This window comes from Enhydra lutris, unplaced genomic scaffold, assembly GCF_002288905.1.
Source record: "Enhydra lutris kenyoni isolate GAN:26980312 unplaced genomic scaffold, ASM228890v2 scaffoldscaffold4, whole genome shotgun sequence".
Taxonomy (NCBI): Eukaryota; Metazoa; Chordata; class Mammalia; order Carnivora; family Mustelidae; genus Enhydra; species Enhydra lutris.
Window position 1 is genome coordinate 51,239,803 of NW_019154088.1, and position 12,536 is coordinate 51,252,338.

At 43.3% G+C, this 12,536-nt stretch overlaps 1 protein-coding gene across 1 annotated transcript in view; it reads left to right on the forward strand.

The window, feature by feature from the left end:
• Positions 1–4,859: 4,859 nt before the first annotated feature.
• Positions 4,860–12,536, forward strand: part of LOC111160909 (cell growth regulator with ring finger domain 1) — a 28,279-nt gene continuing 20,602 nt past the window's right edge. Inside the window, exon 1 of the mRNA XM_022524298.1 lies at positions 4,860–4,995. Within this exon, the coding sequence (XP_022380006.1) occupies positions 4,892–4,995 (104 nt within the window). The 5' untranslated portion in view covers positions 4,860–4,891. The remainder of the gene's footprint in view (positions 4,996–12,536) is intronic.

Genomic DNA, 12,536 nt, shown 5'->3' on the forward strand with positions numbered 1-12,536 from the left:
AAGTACAGCAGGCCATACTGTACTGATGTAGGCTTCCCCTCCAGGCTGCAGTCTCAGAATGGGAAGGGGGTGGTACTGGAGGGGGTTGGAGTAAAGCCATCCAAATAGGTATGGTACTGGAGAAGCTGAAGAGACTGAAATTGGCAGTCCACTTTCTCTTTAAGAAAGAAGGAAAGGAGGGGCGCCTGGGGGCCCAGTCAGTTAAGCATCCAATTCTTGATTTAGGCTACGGTCATGATCTAAGGGTTGTGAGATGGAGCCCCTCATCATTGTTCAGCTCCTCGATGGGGCATGGAGCCTGCTTAAGATTCTCCCTCTCCCTCTGCCCCTCCTAGGATTTGCATTTGGCTCTGTACCACCTTGAACAGAAGCAATAGCGTTCAACAGTAGAGGGGGCTGCCCTGAACGGAGACTGTATTTTCCAACCTTCCTTCCAGTTAAAGGTGGGCATGAGGCTGAGCTGTGGCCAATGGAATAAGTGGTGCCTCCTTAGAGTTTCCTTAAACAGAAGTACTCTCCTTCTCCCTCTCTTACCTCTTTGCTGGTAGCAAGAGTATGGAAATGATGGCTGGAGCTACAACATGCATCTTGAACCATAAGGTGAGCTTGGGAATGGGGGCTTCGCACAGTGGAGGAAAACAGAAGCCTGGGTCTCTTGTACTGTGCACCATATCAGTCCTGCCTTGACCCACCTCCAGACTTTCACCTGAAAGAGAAATACATCTCTATCTCAAGTGAATTACTGTTTTGTTTCAAGTTTTGTCACTTACAAATGCAATAATTTCTAAATAATAATCCACTTCACTGCAAGTCCCCGTCCCTATCCTAGTTAGAGTTAACAATACTTTTGCCTGGACTTTTTATTTTATTTTATTTTATTTATTTATTTTAAAGATTTTATTTATTTATTAGACACAGAGAGAGATCACAAGGAGGCAGAAAGGCAGGCAGAGAGAGGGAGCAGGAAGCAGGTTCCCCACTGAGCAGAGAGCCCGATGTGGGGCTTGATCCCAGGATCCTGAGATCATGACCTGAGCCAAAATTGCCTGGACTTTTTAAAGAATCTGTTAATTGATATCCCCATATTCAATTATATCCATCCTAACCTCCTTCCAATAAGTTTTCTACACAATATCCAAAATGACTGAAAATGCAAACAGAATGTCACTCCCTGTATTAGTCTGCCTGGCTACCATAACTGGACACCACAGACCGAGTGGCTAAAACAAAAGAATTTCATTTTCTCACAGTCCTTGAGGTGAGAAGTCAAAGATCAAGGTGCCAGCAGGTTTTCTGGAGAGAACACTCTCTTTGGTTTGCAAACAGCTGCCTTCTCACTGTGTCCCACATGGACTTTTCTCTGTATACACTTGCACACAGAGAGCAATCTCTGGTTTCTCTCTCTCTCTCTCTCTCTCTTTTTTTTTTTTTTTAATAAGGGTACTAGTCCTATTGAATTAGCATCCTACCCTTATGATCCCACTTAACTTTAATTACTTCCTTAAAGGCTCCATCTACAAATACAGTTACACTGGGGTCTAGAACTTCAGAATATGAATTTTAGGGGGATATAATTCAGTCCGTAACATGCCCCTTCTTCAATCATGTCAGTAGATTTTCATTGCTCTAAGGGTACAGTTGAGTAGTTAAAATAGGAAGACTCACATATGGTCTGGGCCCTACTTATCTCTCCTTTTCATACCCCACATGCTCCTCCTCACTCCATGCTTTAGTCACATCGGCTTTTCATTTTCTCAGGTGTGCTATGATTTCTCCCACCTTAGGACCTTTGCACATGCTAGAGCTCTGTCCTAAATTCTTTCTCCCCTCCTGTTCCTTTCCTCCCCTCTTGTTCCTCTCTCCATCAGCTCTCAGCTCAATCATCTGTTTTTCAGGGAAGGTTTTCCAAATTTTCCTTATGTTTCACTATTCTCCCATTATATGCCTTCATAGCTCATGTATCTCTTTTTAATAGCACTTATTATAATTGTGCCTTTATATTTTGTTCAAGGTTCTTTGATTTTTTAAAAATTATTATTTATTTATTTGACAGACAGAGATCACAAGTAGGCAGAGAGGCAGACAGAGAGAGAGAGGAGGAGGAAGCAGGCTCCCCGCTGAGCAGAGAGCCCAATGTGGGGCTCAATCCCAGGACCCCAGGGATCACAACCTGAGCCGAAGGCAGAGGCTTTAACCCACTGAGCCTCCGAGTCGCCCCCAAGGTTCTATGATTAATGTTTGTCTTTTCCATTAGATGATAAACTCCATTAGAATAGAGATATGTCATTTTGGCTTATTATTGTATCCTAATACCTTCTACAGTGTCTGGCACATACCTGACACTCAATAAACATTTTGTGAGTGAGTAAGTAAGAGGTAAGTGGGTGGTATGTCAAACAAGGAACTCAATACTTCATCTTCAAGGATATATAGCATGGAAATCAAGGATTTGAGATGGTGGAATAAAATAATGTTTTAAAATGAAGATACATGTTAAAAAAATTTTTTGCCAGCACTGTGTATTGTGTATTATATGTTAGAAAGAATCAATGTTGGAAGTAAAGTGACAAGTTTGAATAGTTGTAGCAGATATCCAAATGGATATCCAAATAGATACCCAGATATCCAAAGCAGATATCCAAATTTGTGTTAGTTCCTGTTCCTTTTGAGAATTCTTCAGTGTAAATCAAGTTGAGTCGGTTTTAAGTTGAGTCTGGTTAGTGAATAATCCTTGTTCAGCTGTTTTCTATCTTCCAGTATGTGCTGCTGTTATTTTATTTCCTGTTCTTGTTTTTGTTGATTTATTTTTTACATCCCTTTACTGTAGTTTTAGTAGAGTTTGGGGAGAGAGCAAAATTATAGGCATATGTTTAATATGCCACTTTAACTTGGAATTCCCTGTTTTCATTATGAAAACTCTTTATCGATAGTTTATTGCAATAAAATTGCCTTTCCCACTGGCCAAGTTTTTAAAGTGACAATATCAAATGATCGCAAAACTGAGGATGAAAGTGTGGAAGCATACATCAGCACAATATTTCTGGGGAGTATTGCTTCCCTAAAGGTTTAAAATGTACAAACTTTTTGAACTAAAAGTTCCACCTCTAGGAATTCACCTAAGGAAATGATTTAGCTTTAAGAATGTTCATTGCAGGGGTGCCTGGGTGGCTCAGTGGGTTGGGCATCTTCCTTCCACTCAGGTCATGATCTCTGAGTCCTGAGATCAGCCCCCTGTCTGGCTCCCTGCTCAGCGGGGAGCCTGCTTCTCCCTCTCCCTTTGCCTCTTCCCCTGCTTGTGCTCTCTCTCTCTCTAATAAATAAGTAAAATCTTTTTAAAAAAATGTTCATTGCAGTGTTGTTTATGATAAAAAAATTGTCCAGTGATAAACTATATACTATCATATATGTAGTTGTTAAAAATTATGTTGTTGGGGGCGCCTGGGTGGCTCAGTGGGTTAAAGCCTCTGCCTTTGGCTCGGGTCATGATCCCAGGGTCCTGGAATCAAGCCCCATATGGGGCTCTCTGCTCGGTGGGGAGCCTGCTTCCTCCTCTCTCTGCCTGCCTCTCTGTCTACTTGTGATCTCTGTCTGTCAAATAAATAAAATCTTAAAAAAAAAGTATGTTGTTGAACCAAGTTGTTACACAGCGTCACTCCCTATATATACTACTACTACATACATATACAACAACATATACACTACTCCATACAATACAGGATCATTTGCCAAAAGACCTGTGAAGCCATACAACAAATTTATCTCATCTTTCTCCAACATTGATTTTACTAGTGATTTGGGAGTGTGGAGGGGGTACTACTTATCTACCCCATGGTCCTCTGTCCCTTTCTTCCTTGATAACAAAACCCTAATTTGTAGCAAGGGGTGTTGCTGCTCAGAATAAAAGACTACGTTCCCCTGTCTCTGTGGTAACTGGGTGTGGCCAAGAGCTAAACGCAAACCGCTGAGCTCTCAGGGGAGGTGTGAGAGACTTCCCGGGAGGCTACCTTGATGGAGCTGGCTGAACCGAGAGGAGGAGAAGGAATAAGCATTTCGCTCCTTTATTTAAAGGCTTCTTCTAGCTAAAAAATACATACATACATACATACATACATACATACATATTTTAAATTATTGTTAAAGTAAAAATGAATAGAAAAAATTCAAATATCTAATTCTAATTTGAGGGTGGGGGGGGGGAGGAGAAAAGGAAGGGGAGTGGGCGGACAGTTGGTGTACTTCTATGAGAATCCCGATACGCAACGCTAGTTTTCGTCTATCACTAAATCCAACTTGAGAAGGCCGACAAGGCTCGTATAAACTGTTTGTGAGACTCCTTCTGGTCTTTCCTAGTCTCTAATAGTAACTTTTCTAGATCAAACAAGAGCAGGTGCGGGACTACTTCGCTTTGTAGAACCCAAGATGCCGGCTCTTCTCCTCTCAAATTTGCCGCGGATCCAATATGCGGGATTTAGACTCTGTGACGTGGATTTCGGACCGTGCCTCCTCTCTGTGTCATCAGAAAAACCTTACCTGAGCCTTGGACAGCTTTGGCCGCGATGCGTGTTTAGAATTTGCCGCAGAAAAGCCTTCACCGCTAGGACAGACGGAAGCTCTCCGAGTACCAATCCCGTGAATCAGTCCGGGCACCGCCCCTCTGCGAAGCCAATAGCTCGGGACGGGAGCTGGAGGGGCGGGGCGAGCCCTGCAGGCGGCGTCGTGATTGGCACTCCGGTTCCCGCAGCCGGCGAGGTTGCCCCGACTTCTAGCCCTAGAACCCCGGGCGAGTGCGTATCCACAAAGTTTGTCAGCTCCGAGGCGCCGTAGTGGTTTTTACCCCGGCCGGGTGGGCCGGGCTGGGCGGCTGAAGCTCGGCTCAGTGTAGGACATCCTGATGGCTGCGGTCTTTCTGGTAACGCTTTATGAGTATTCGCCGCTTTTCTACATCGCAGTGGTCTTTACTTGCTTCATCGTGACCACCGGCCTGGTATTGGGATGGTAAGTGCCCCATGATTAGAAACAAGGGACGTAGGGGCGGACAGCTGGGGTAGTGGTGGTCGCGGAGGGCAGCGGAGGAGGGGTGCATCGGCGCCGGGGGATCCAGCGGGGCTGGGGCGCCCGGCGCTGTGGGGAAGCTGGTGTCGCGAACTCCGACTGGCTCCGGGAGCACAACGAGGTGCGGTGTGCACCTGCATCACTGCTCTGCATCGCTGTGTCGTCCCCGTCGCTGCGGGTATCTGGGGGTGGTGCGGGGTCGAGGTATTTTACCCAGCTTTGTTTCTAAGAGATAAAGCGGTCTGTCAGGGCCTGGTCTCGGTGTTGGGATAGAGTGCTTGACCAGCAGGCTTCTGTCCCGGATTGGGGCCTACGGTGTGCCCGGAGTGAATCGGTCACCTGCGGTACAGTGCACAGACGTGGACAGTAAGCACAGCTGATTGTTGTTCTCACCAGAATTGAGGACTTGGCCTCAGATCTTTGAGCCTAACTTATAACTGAACTCCGTTACCGTTTGAGAATTTAATGGTTTCTAGATACATTCCACGCCTTTTGAAGTAATATTTAGTCGGTGGAACTGTGAAGTCATAATTTTAGAGCTGGAAAAGACCTTTGAGATAAGTTACATTAACGGGTAGGGGCAGTTTACGCATTGGAGACAGGGAGAATAGACTGTTAGATAATCCTTGAGCAATTGTTCTAGCTCAGAGATTCTAAAATTTCTCTTTTGAGGAGATGCCATTGTATCATGTTTAGAGAAGCCTTATAAATACAGCTAGTTGAAACCATTTTACTAATTCATCCATTGCGGAGGGAAACATGAGCTCAATTTTGAAGAATCAGTGTTCTGAGAAATAAATGAAGTTAAGTCTGTATGGTAGAGAATAGAAGACATCTCAGGGGTACAGCATGATCAGAGAGACAGAGGAAGCGTGTTAGTGAATAGATCTGCCTGTGTAAAACGAATCTTAAAATACCTTTTGATCACATATATAGGATTACTTTACAGAAAGGAAACAAGCCCTTGTTAATTTCTGAAACTATATGCCTTCTTGAGAAACTAAGCCCAGTCTTAATATTTCCATACTGCCTCTCACCCTGCCAGCTGTTGAACACAAAATTCCTTGTTTGTGGGTGGGAGAAGACTAAAACCAGTCTTACACAATTTGTTATTCTTGACTCACCAAATTTCACTGCTATTTAATGTTCATTTCAATAAAGTTTGTAATTGGAATTTGCAACTTGGTTGCCTAAGTCAGTAAAGCAGTCTTAACACAGGATTTCTTAATGACTATAATGTCAGTGTTTTTCTCTTAAAGAAATGTGATATTCCTCCATTAAGAAAAATTGGTAACTAGTTGACCATTGCATTTTATCCTTAAATTTTAATTTTCTGGGGATGCCTGGGTGGCTCGGTGGGTTAAGCGGCTGCCTTCAGCTCAGGTCATGATCCCAGGGTCCTGGGATCGAGCCCCGCATCGGGCTCCATGCTTGGCGGGGAACCTACTTCTCTCTCTTCCTCTGCCTGCCCCTCTGCCAGCTTGTGCTGTCAAATAAATAAATAAAATCTTAAAAAAAAATAATTTTCTGTAGGCCAGATAATTAGATATCTTAGGTATAGTACTGGGAAGAGGAAAATGAGTGAGGGCCACATGGCTAATGATGTATCTGTGGGTAAGGGTAGTCAGGAACCTCATGACCTCATGTTTGTACTGGTTAAGAGACAGACTTTGGAGTCAGACAGACCTAGATGCAAATTCTGGCTCTGCCAAGTTTAGGACTTGTTTTGAAAACGTAATGACTGCCTAACCACTCCATTTGGGTATAACTTTGAAGGGTGGCAGGCCAGATAACTAGAATTTTTGGAAGTCTGGGCTAAGTATTGCTGAAACGGTGTAAGTCCCAATCACTTTCTATCTAGTTATCTTGAACCTAACTCAACCATTCCCTTTAGCTGGGTTACCTTTGTCTATATAGGTAAACTTTTTACTAGTGTTTATTTGCTAACATAAGCCAAGGCAACGGGTACATCGAATAGCAACAAAGAAAACCATGTAGATCTCATAAAAGCAACTTTCTGATAGTACCCCAGCCAGAAGGTAAACCCATGAATCCACTATGCTTTTCACCTGTGTCATGTTTTTTTAACCTCCCAAAATATAATCCCTATTGGTTTTGTGTCTTCGCCATTATCTCAGTACTGCTCTGATTTTCTTTTCCACTGCTTCTTTCTCCTGTTCTTGTCTGCTTGCACTGTGTGGGAGTGGAGAAAGAACAGGAACATCTGAATCCCAATAGCAAAGAATCGTGCCACTGAAGTATGGTATTTCTCTTTAACTCTTGGTGGTTTTGTGAGCTCTAATAGTTCACATTTATTAAGTTCTTGCTATTTGCCAGGTGCTGTGCAGAAAGGAGACCAAAAAGGCCATATATCCTTTAACAGTTTCATATAATCGGGGACCCTAACTCTGCAGCTGCCCCCTGCTTCCTCTTGACTACAGGTTATTAAGCTATTGTCCCTCAGCTTCGTAGCACCCCTTTAGATTCTGTTTTGTGAATCTGGGGAGCACCTCTAAACCACATTTCTTCTTTGCTAGCTGGCTGCCTAGCAGGCTTTGCCAGCAGGGGAGGGTGAGTGGAAGGGTAGAGGACAAAAGGGCTTGCTGCTTCCTGTGTGATTCTTTTCTTGTCTGTCTCACCACAGTGATAGTGCCTCACTCTGGCATTAACAGTTGGCCCCAGTTTTTCCAATTTGTAGTTTTCCACTCTCTTAGAACCAGCCCATCACACCTCTTCAAAGATATCAATACCCTTTCCTCAGATCTGAGTCCCAGCTCCATGGCAGTTCTTGCTCCAAATTTCTCAGCTGTAGTAATTCTCTTTATTCCTGTTTTGGAGTGATAGCTGCTTCCTACTGGTACTACTTCTATGATGCTCACTGTCCCCTTTTAGCGTTTTCAGTTCTTCAGCATATGGTTAACAATTAACCATATTAAATTCCCTCTGTTAAAATAGCTTTTGTGGTTTTGGTCTCCTGGTTGGACTTACAAAAGGTATTAATAAAGAAATTGTTACTACAATTGGAAACCCCCCGGGGGGGGGGGGGGAGAAGCTTTCAAAGATGGGCTTCAGCAATTGCTTTGGTTACATCTTTGGCTCCTTGCCAACATGATATAAGGTCCTAGTAATCCATGGCAATTATTTGCATAGTGATTCATCAGATTACTACCTTTGATTGATTGTGATAAAATGATTTCTGAAGTGTTTAATGTGGCTAAAGCACTTTTTGACTATAAGGACTGAGGGATGGATGGGATGGTTGCTTCTCAGATCACTGGAGCCCTTACAGAAAGAAAATGAGAAGCTAACGTCTTAAAACACTCAGGGCAACCCTTAGAGAATCAGAGAGGTTCTGGGTTCTAAAGCACTTTATTTCATGTAGCCACAGAACTAAACATTGAACACAGTTTTAATTGTGCTGCTAATAGAATTATACAGCTTTGTCGATGTCTCATTGAGGACACTGAGTGGAAAGAACCAGACCCCTGAGACTTGGAATGGGAACATCTGAATTGGCTTGGATAAAACTGAAAGTCTTGAAACCCTGGTCATTCTGACTCTCCTTTATAACCTTTCCTAGAGTAATTGCTTTGCAAAGGATGTCTATACTCAAGACCTATCTTTATAACCTTTTGCTGTGAGGCCCAGATCTCTTCATGTTCCAAAGGACAGGAACAAAATCCAACTTGGTTGGAAAGAGCTTAGCCTCTAAAAGATGTGCAAAATTTTGCTAATTTGTGCCATTGCGAACAATTGATTGTAAATAGATTAGGCCAGGAAGGATAGAATGTAACAGTAAATCAGATAAAGTGAATTTATTTATTTTCTTTTCTTTCTTTATTTTTCAGTAGGCTCCACTTCAGTGTGGGGCCCAAGGCAGGACTTGAACTTAGGACCCTGAGATCAAGACCTGAGCTGGGACCAAGAGTTAGATGCTTAACCAACTGAGCAAGCTGGGTGCTGGAGATAAAATTTATTGATCTGGGTGTCTTCTCAAGAAATTCTGAATCTAGCCCCGCATCGGGCTCTCTGCTCAGCGAGGAGCCTGCTTCCTCCTCTCTCTCTGCCTACTTGTAATCTCTGTCTGTCAAATAAATAAATAAATTAAAAAAAAAAAAAGAAATTCTGAATCTAAGGTATTAACTCAGATGTGGTTGACTGAAACTTGGACTCAGTGGTGGCCTATATGTAATAAGGTTAAGGTGTTAGAACTTTCCTAGCATAACGAGGAAAGAATCTAACGATTTAGAAAGATAAGAATATTGGACTGGATTTATTATGTGCAACCTGCACACCCATCCCCCTACTGCATCCTTTAAGACTTCACAGAAGACACATTTTTCATGAGGGCACTGAGAAATAAATTGCCGAGAGGAGACTTGTATCCTTGAAAATCTCTGTTCTCTCTAGGCTGTTTGTGATGGTGGGAGCTCCTGACCTGAGGTCCAGTGGCACCTCACCGGAGTCGAGGTGGACATATGTTCCATAATGGGCAGTGGAGGACAAAGCAGAGAATGTTTTGGCTCACAAGGATTTTTGGCGGTGGCTAATGGATTAGAGTGTCTCTAGGAATAAAATAGATGGGCAGCCTACTAAATGCTACATGAACTACATAGAAGGAGAAACTCCATGTCTGGAGCCAGAAACCTGACTTGAGTGGTCACAACGGCGAGTTACCACCTTTCACCCAGTTTATAGATATAAGCCAATCCATAGACCTGGAATGTCTGATTAAGGGGAGGTTGGGTCCCCTAGAGAAAGGACCCTGTACCCTTCTGTGCTGCCACAGGACATACTCTAAATCGTCCTCCAGATCTTTCTCAAAAGCTGTTGTCTCTCAGAAGCAAACATGCTCTTCTGTACTCTGCGTGGTAATACTGGGACGGGGACTTTGTATGTTCCTCTTATCGTTTGCTCCCTATTAGAATCTGCCAGTAGACGATGCTAGAAAGAAACAGGAAGGCTGGAGGAGGAAGAAGGGACTTCCTCTTAACAGTTTGCTTCCTTTTCCTAGTCTGCATTCCTGTGGCACTGCCCTTTGCCCTGGCACTGGCAGTTGACCTGAGTAGCAGCAGTTTATTTTAGTTGACAGTTTTTCCTAGAACTAGCCTCATCACACTCCTTCAGCGGTATCAGTGCCAGCTGGCAGCACTCCTACCACAAAAGTCTGCATGCCAGCTCTGGGAGATCCCTTATCTAAGCTTCTAAATTGTAATAATCCCCACTCTGTGGGGCACCTGGGTGGCTCAGATGTTAAGTGTCTGCCTCCGGCTCTGGTCATGATCCCAGGGTCCCGGGATCGAGCCCCACATCGGGCTCCCTGCTTGGCAGGGAGCCTTCTTCTCCCTCTTCCACTCCCCCTGCTTGTGTTCCCTCTCTCACTGTGTCTCTCTCTGTCAAATAAAGAAATAAAATCTTAAATAGTCATCATCATCATCATCATCATCCCCACTCTTCCCTTTGTTTTTCCCTACCCTAGGAGTGATAACTGCTTCGTGCTAGGATACCTCAGTGTCTCCTTCTTGCATTTTCAGTCTTTAGTACTTGATTAACAATTCTTTGTATATTAGATTCTTTACATTAAAATAATAGATGTGGCTTCTGTCTCCTGCCAACCCTACCTGATAGACTGACCTTGACTATTTCTCATCTTACTTGTTGAATGCAGTAGGATGTCTGTGTATGATGAGGTTGGTGATGAGGTACAGATTCTTCCTTAGGAAAAGAACATGACTGGTTTGTATTTGTTTAGAGTGCACAATATTCCACCCTTGCATTGGCAAGATTTTTTTTAGAGGAATCTAGAAGAAAACACGAAGCTGTTAGAAACAACATTTCAAGCCTTCGGAGGGCCTTAAGGTCACTTATTTTAAATCCTCATTTTACAAGTAAAGGCACGGAGTATTCAAGACTGGGTCATTGTCCCAAAGTCCTATCATTAGCACAGCAGTTCCCTCAGAGACAATCCTCTGAGTTTACCCACAAATGGCTTTTATATCCTGATCCAGTGTCAGTATCGAGCTACTGCATGAGACCATCTTTGGGAGATCACCGTGGAGAGAAGGCCCCCCAAATTAACAATTGCATGTCTGTTTTCTGATTGGCTTGAGGACTCAGAGCTGAAGGGGTAATAAAAATTGTTTACTGCTGAACCTAAAATTTTATCTTCAAAGTAACCTTTATTCATGAGGAGCTCTATGAGATTCCAGACACAAGGAAAGGAGGTCTGGTCTACCAATTCAGCCTCTGATTAAAAGCTTTGGAAGTGTATGCTATATAAGACATTATATAAGCAATAAGAAAAAATGTGGTCAGAATTGGAGGTCCGGGGCTCCTGGGTGGCTCAGTGGGTTAAAGCCTCTGCCTTCGCCTCGGGTCATGATCCCACACTCCTGGGATGGAGCCCCACATGGGGCTCTCTGCTCAGCGGGGAGCCTGCTTCCTCCTCTCTCTCTCTCTCTCTCTGCCTACCTCTCTGCCTACTTGTGATCTCTGTCTGTCAAATAAATAAAAAAAAAAAAATCTTAAAAAAAAAAGAGTAGAACGAGGAGGCAAGTTATAGCATATTGATTGTACAGTAGAATATTACATAGCTACAAAGATGTGCTAGGTATAGCTACATGGATAAATCTGCAAGCATAACATTATAAAATAGGAAGTAGAAGTGTACACAGCATCCTTCCACTTACATAACAATTCAGAAACAGGTACACTAAATTACAGCAATTGAAGTCAAGATAGTGGAGAGGGAAGGGATAGTGCCTGGGAGGGGACACCAGAGACTTTCTGAGAATATTGTTCGGGTTCTTCACCCGAATACCAATTACTTTCTAATTCATTGAACTATGTTTTGTGTACTTTTCTGTATGTTATCCTTCACAGTAAAAAGGTTATGTGTGATACAAAGGCCAAGGGTTTAGCATGATTCATAACACCAATTTTAAAAGATATATCCGACTCAAATCGAGGACCTTAGGCCGTTAAAAAATGCAGACCCAAGACAAAGCATGAGGCGGAGAAATAAAAAATCAAGGGAGATGAATTTCTTCTAATAATAGGTGTGGTTTGGGGGCGCCTGGGTGGCTCAGTGGGTTAAGCCTCTGCCTTCGGCTCAGGTCATGATCCCAGGGTCCTGAGATGGAGCCCACATCAAGCTCCCTGCTCAGCGGGGGGACTGCTTCCCTCTCCCCCTCTGCCTTCCTCTCTGCCTATTTGTGATCTCTCTCTCTCTCTCTGTCAAATAATAAAATCTTTAAAAAAAAAGAAAAGAAAAGAAAATGTTAGGTACAATTTGATAAAATATCTGAAATATAATGGTTGAACCTACAGTAGAACTGAACAAAATGAGCTCTGAATTCCAGTATTTACTGCTGGTAGTGTGGGTGTAAGGAGCCAGGCAGTGGGGGTAAAGAAAAAAAAAGGGGGGGGCAGGTGGACGGTAGGAAGAATTAAAATGATGAAGGGGCCAGGAAATAGAATGAGTA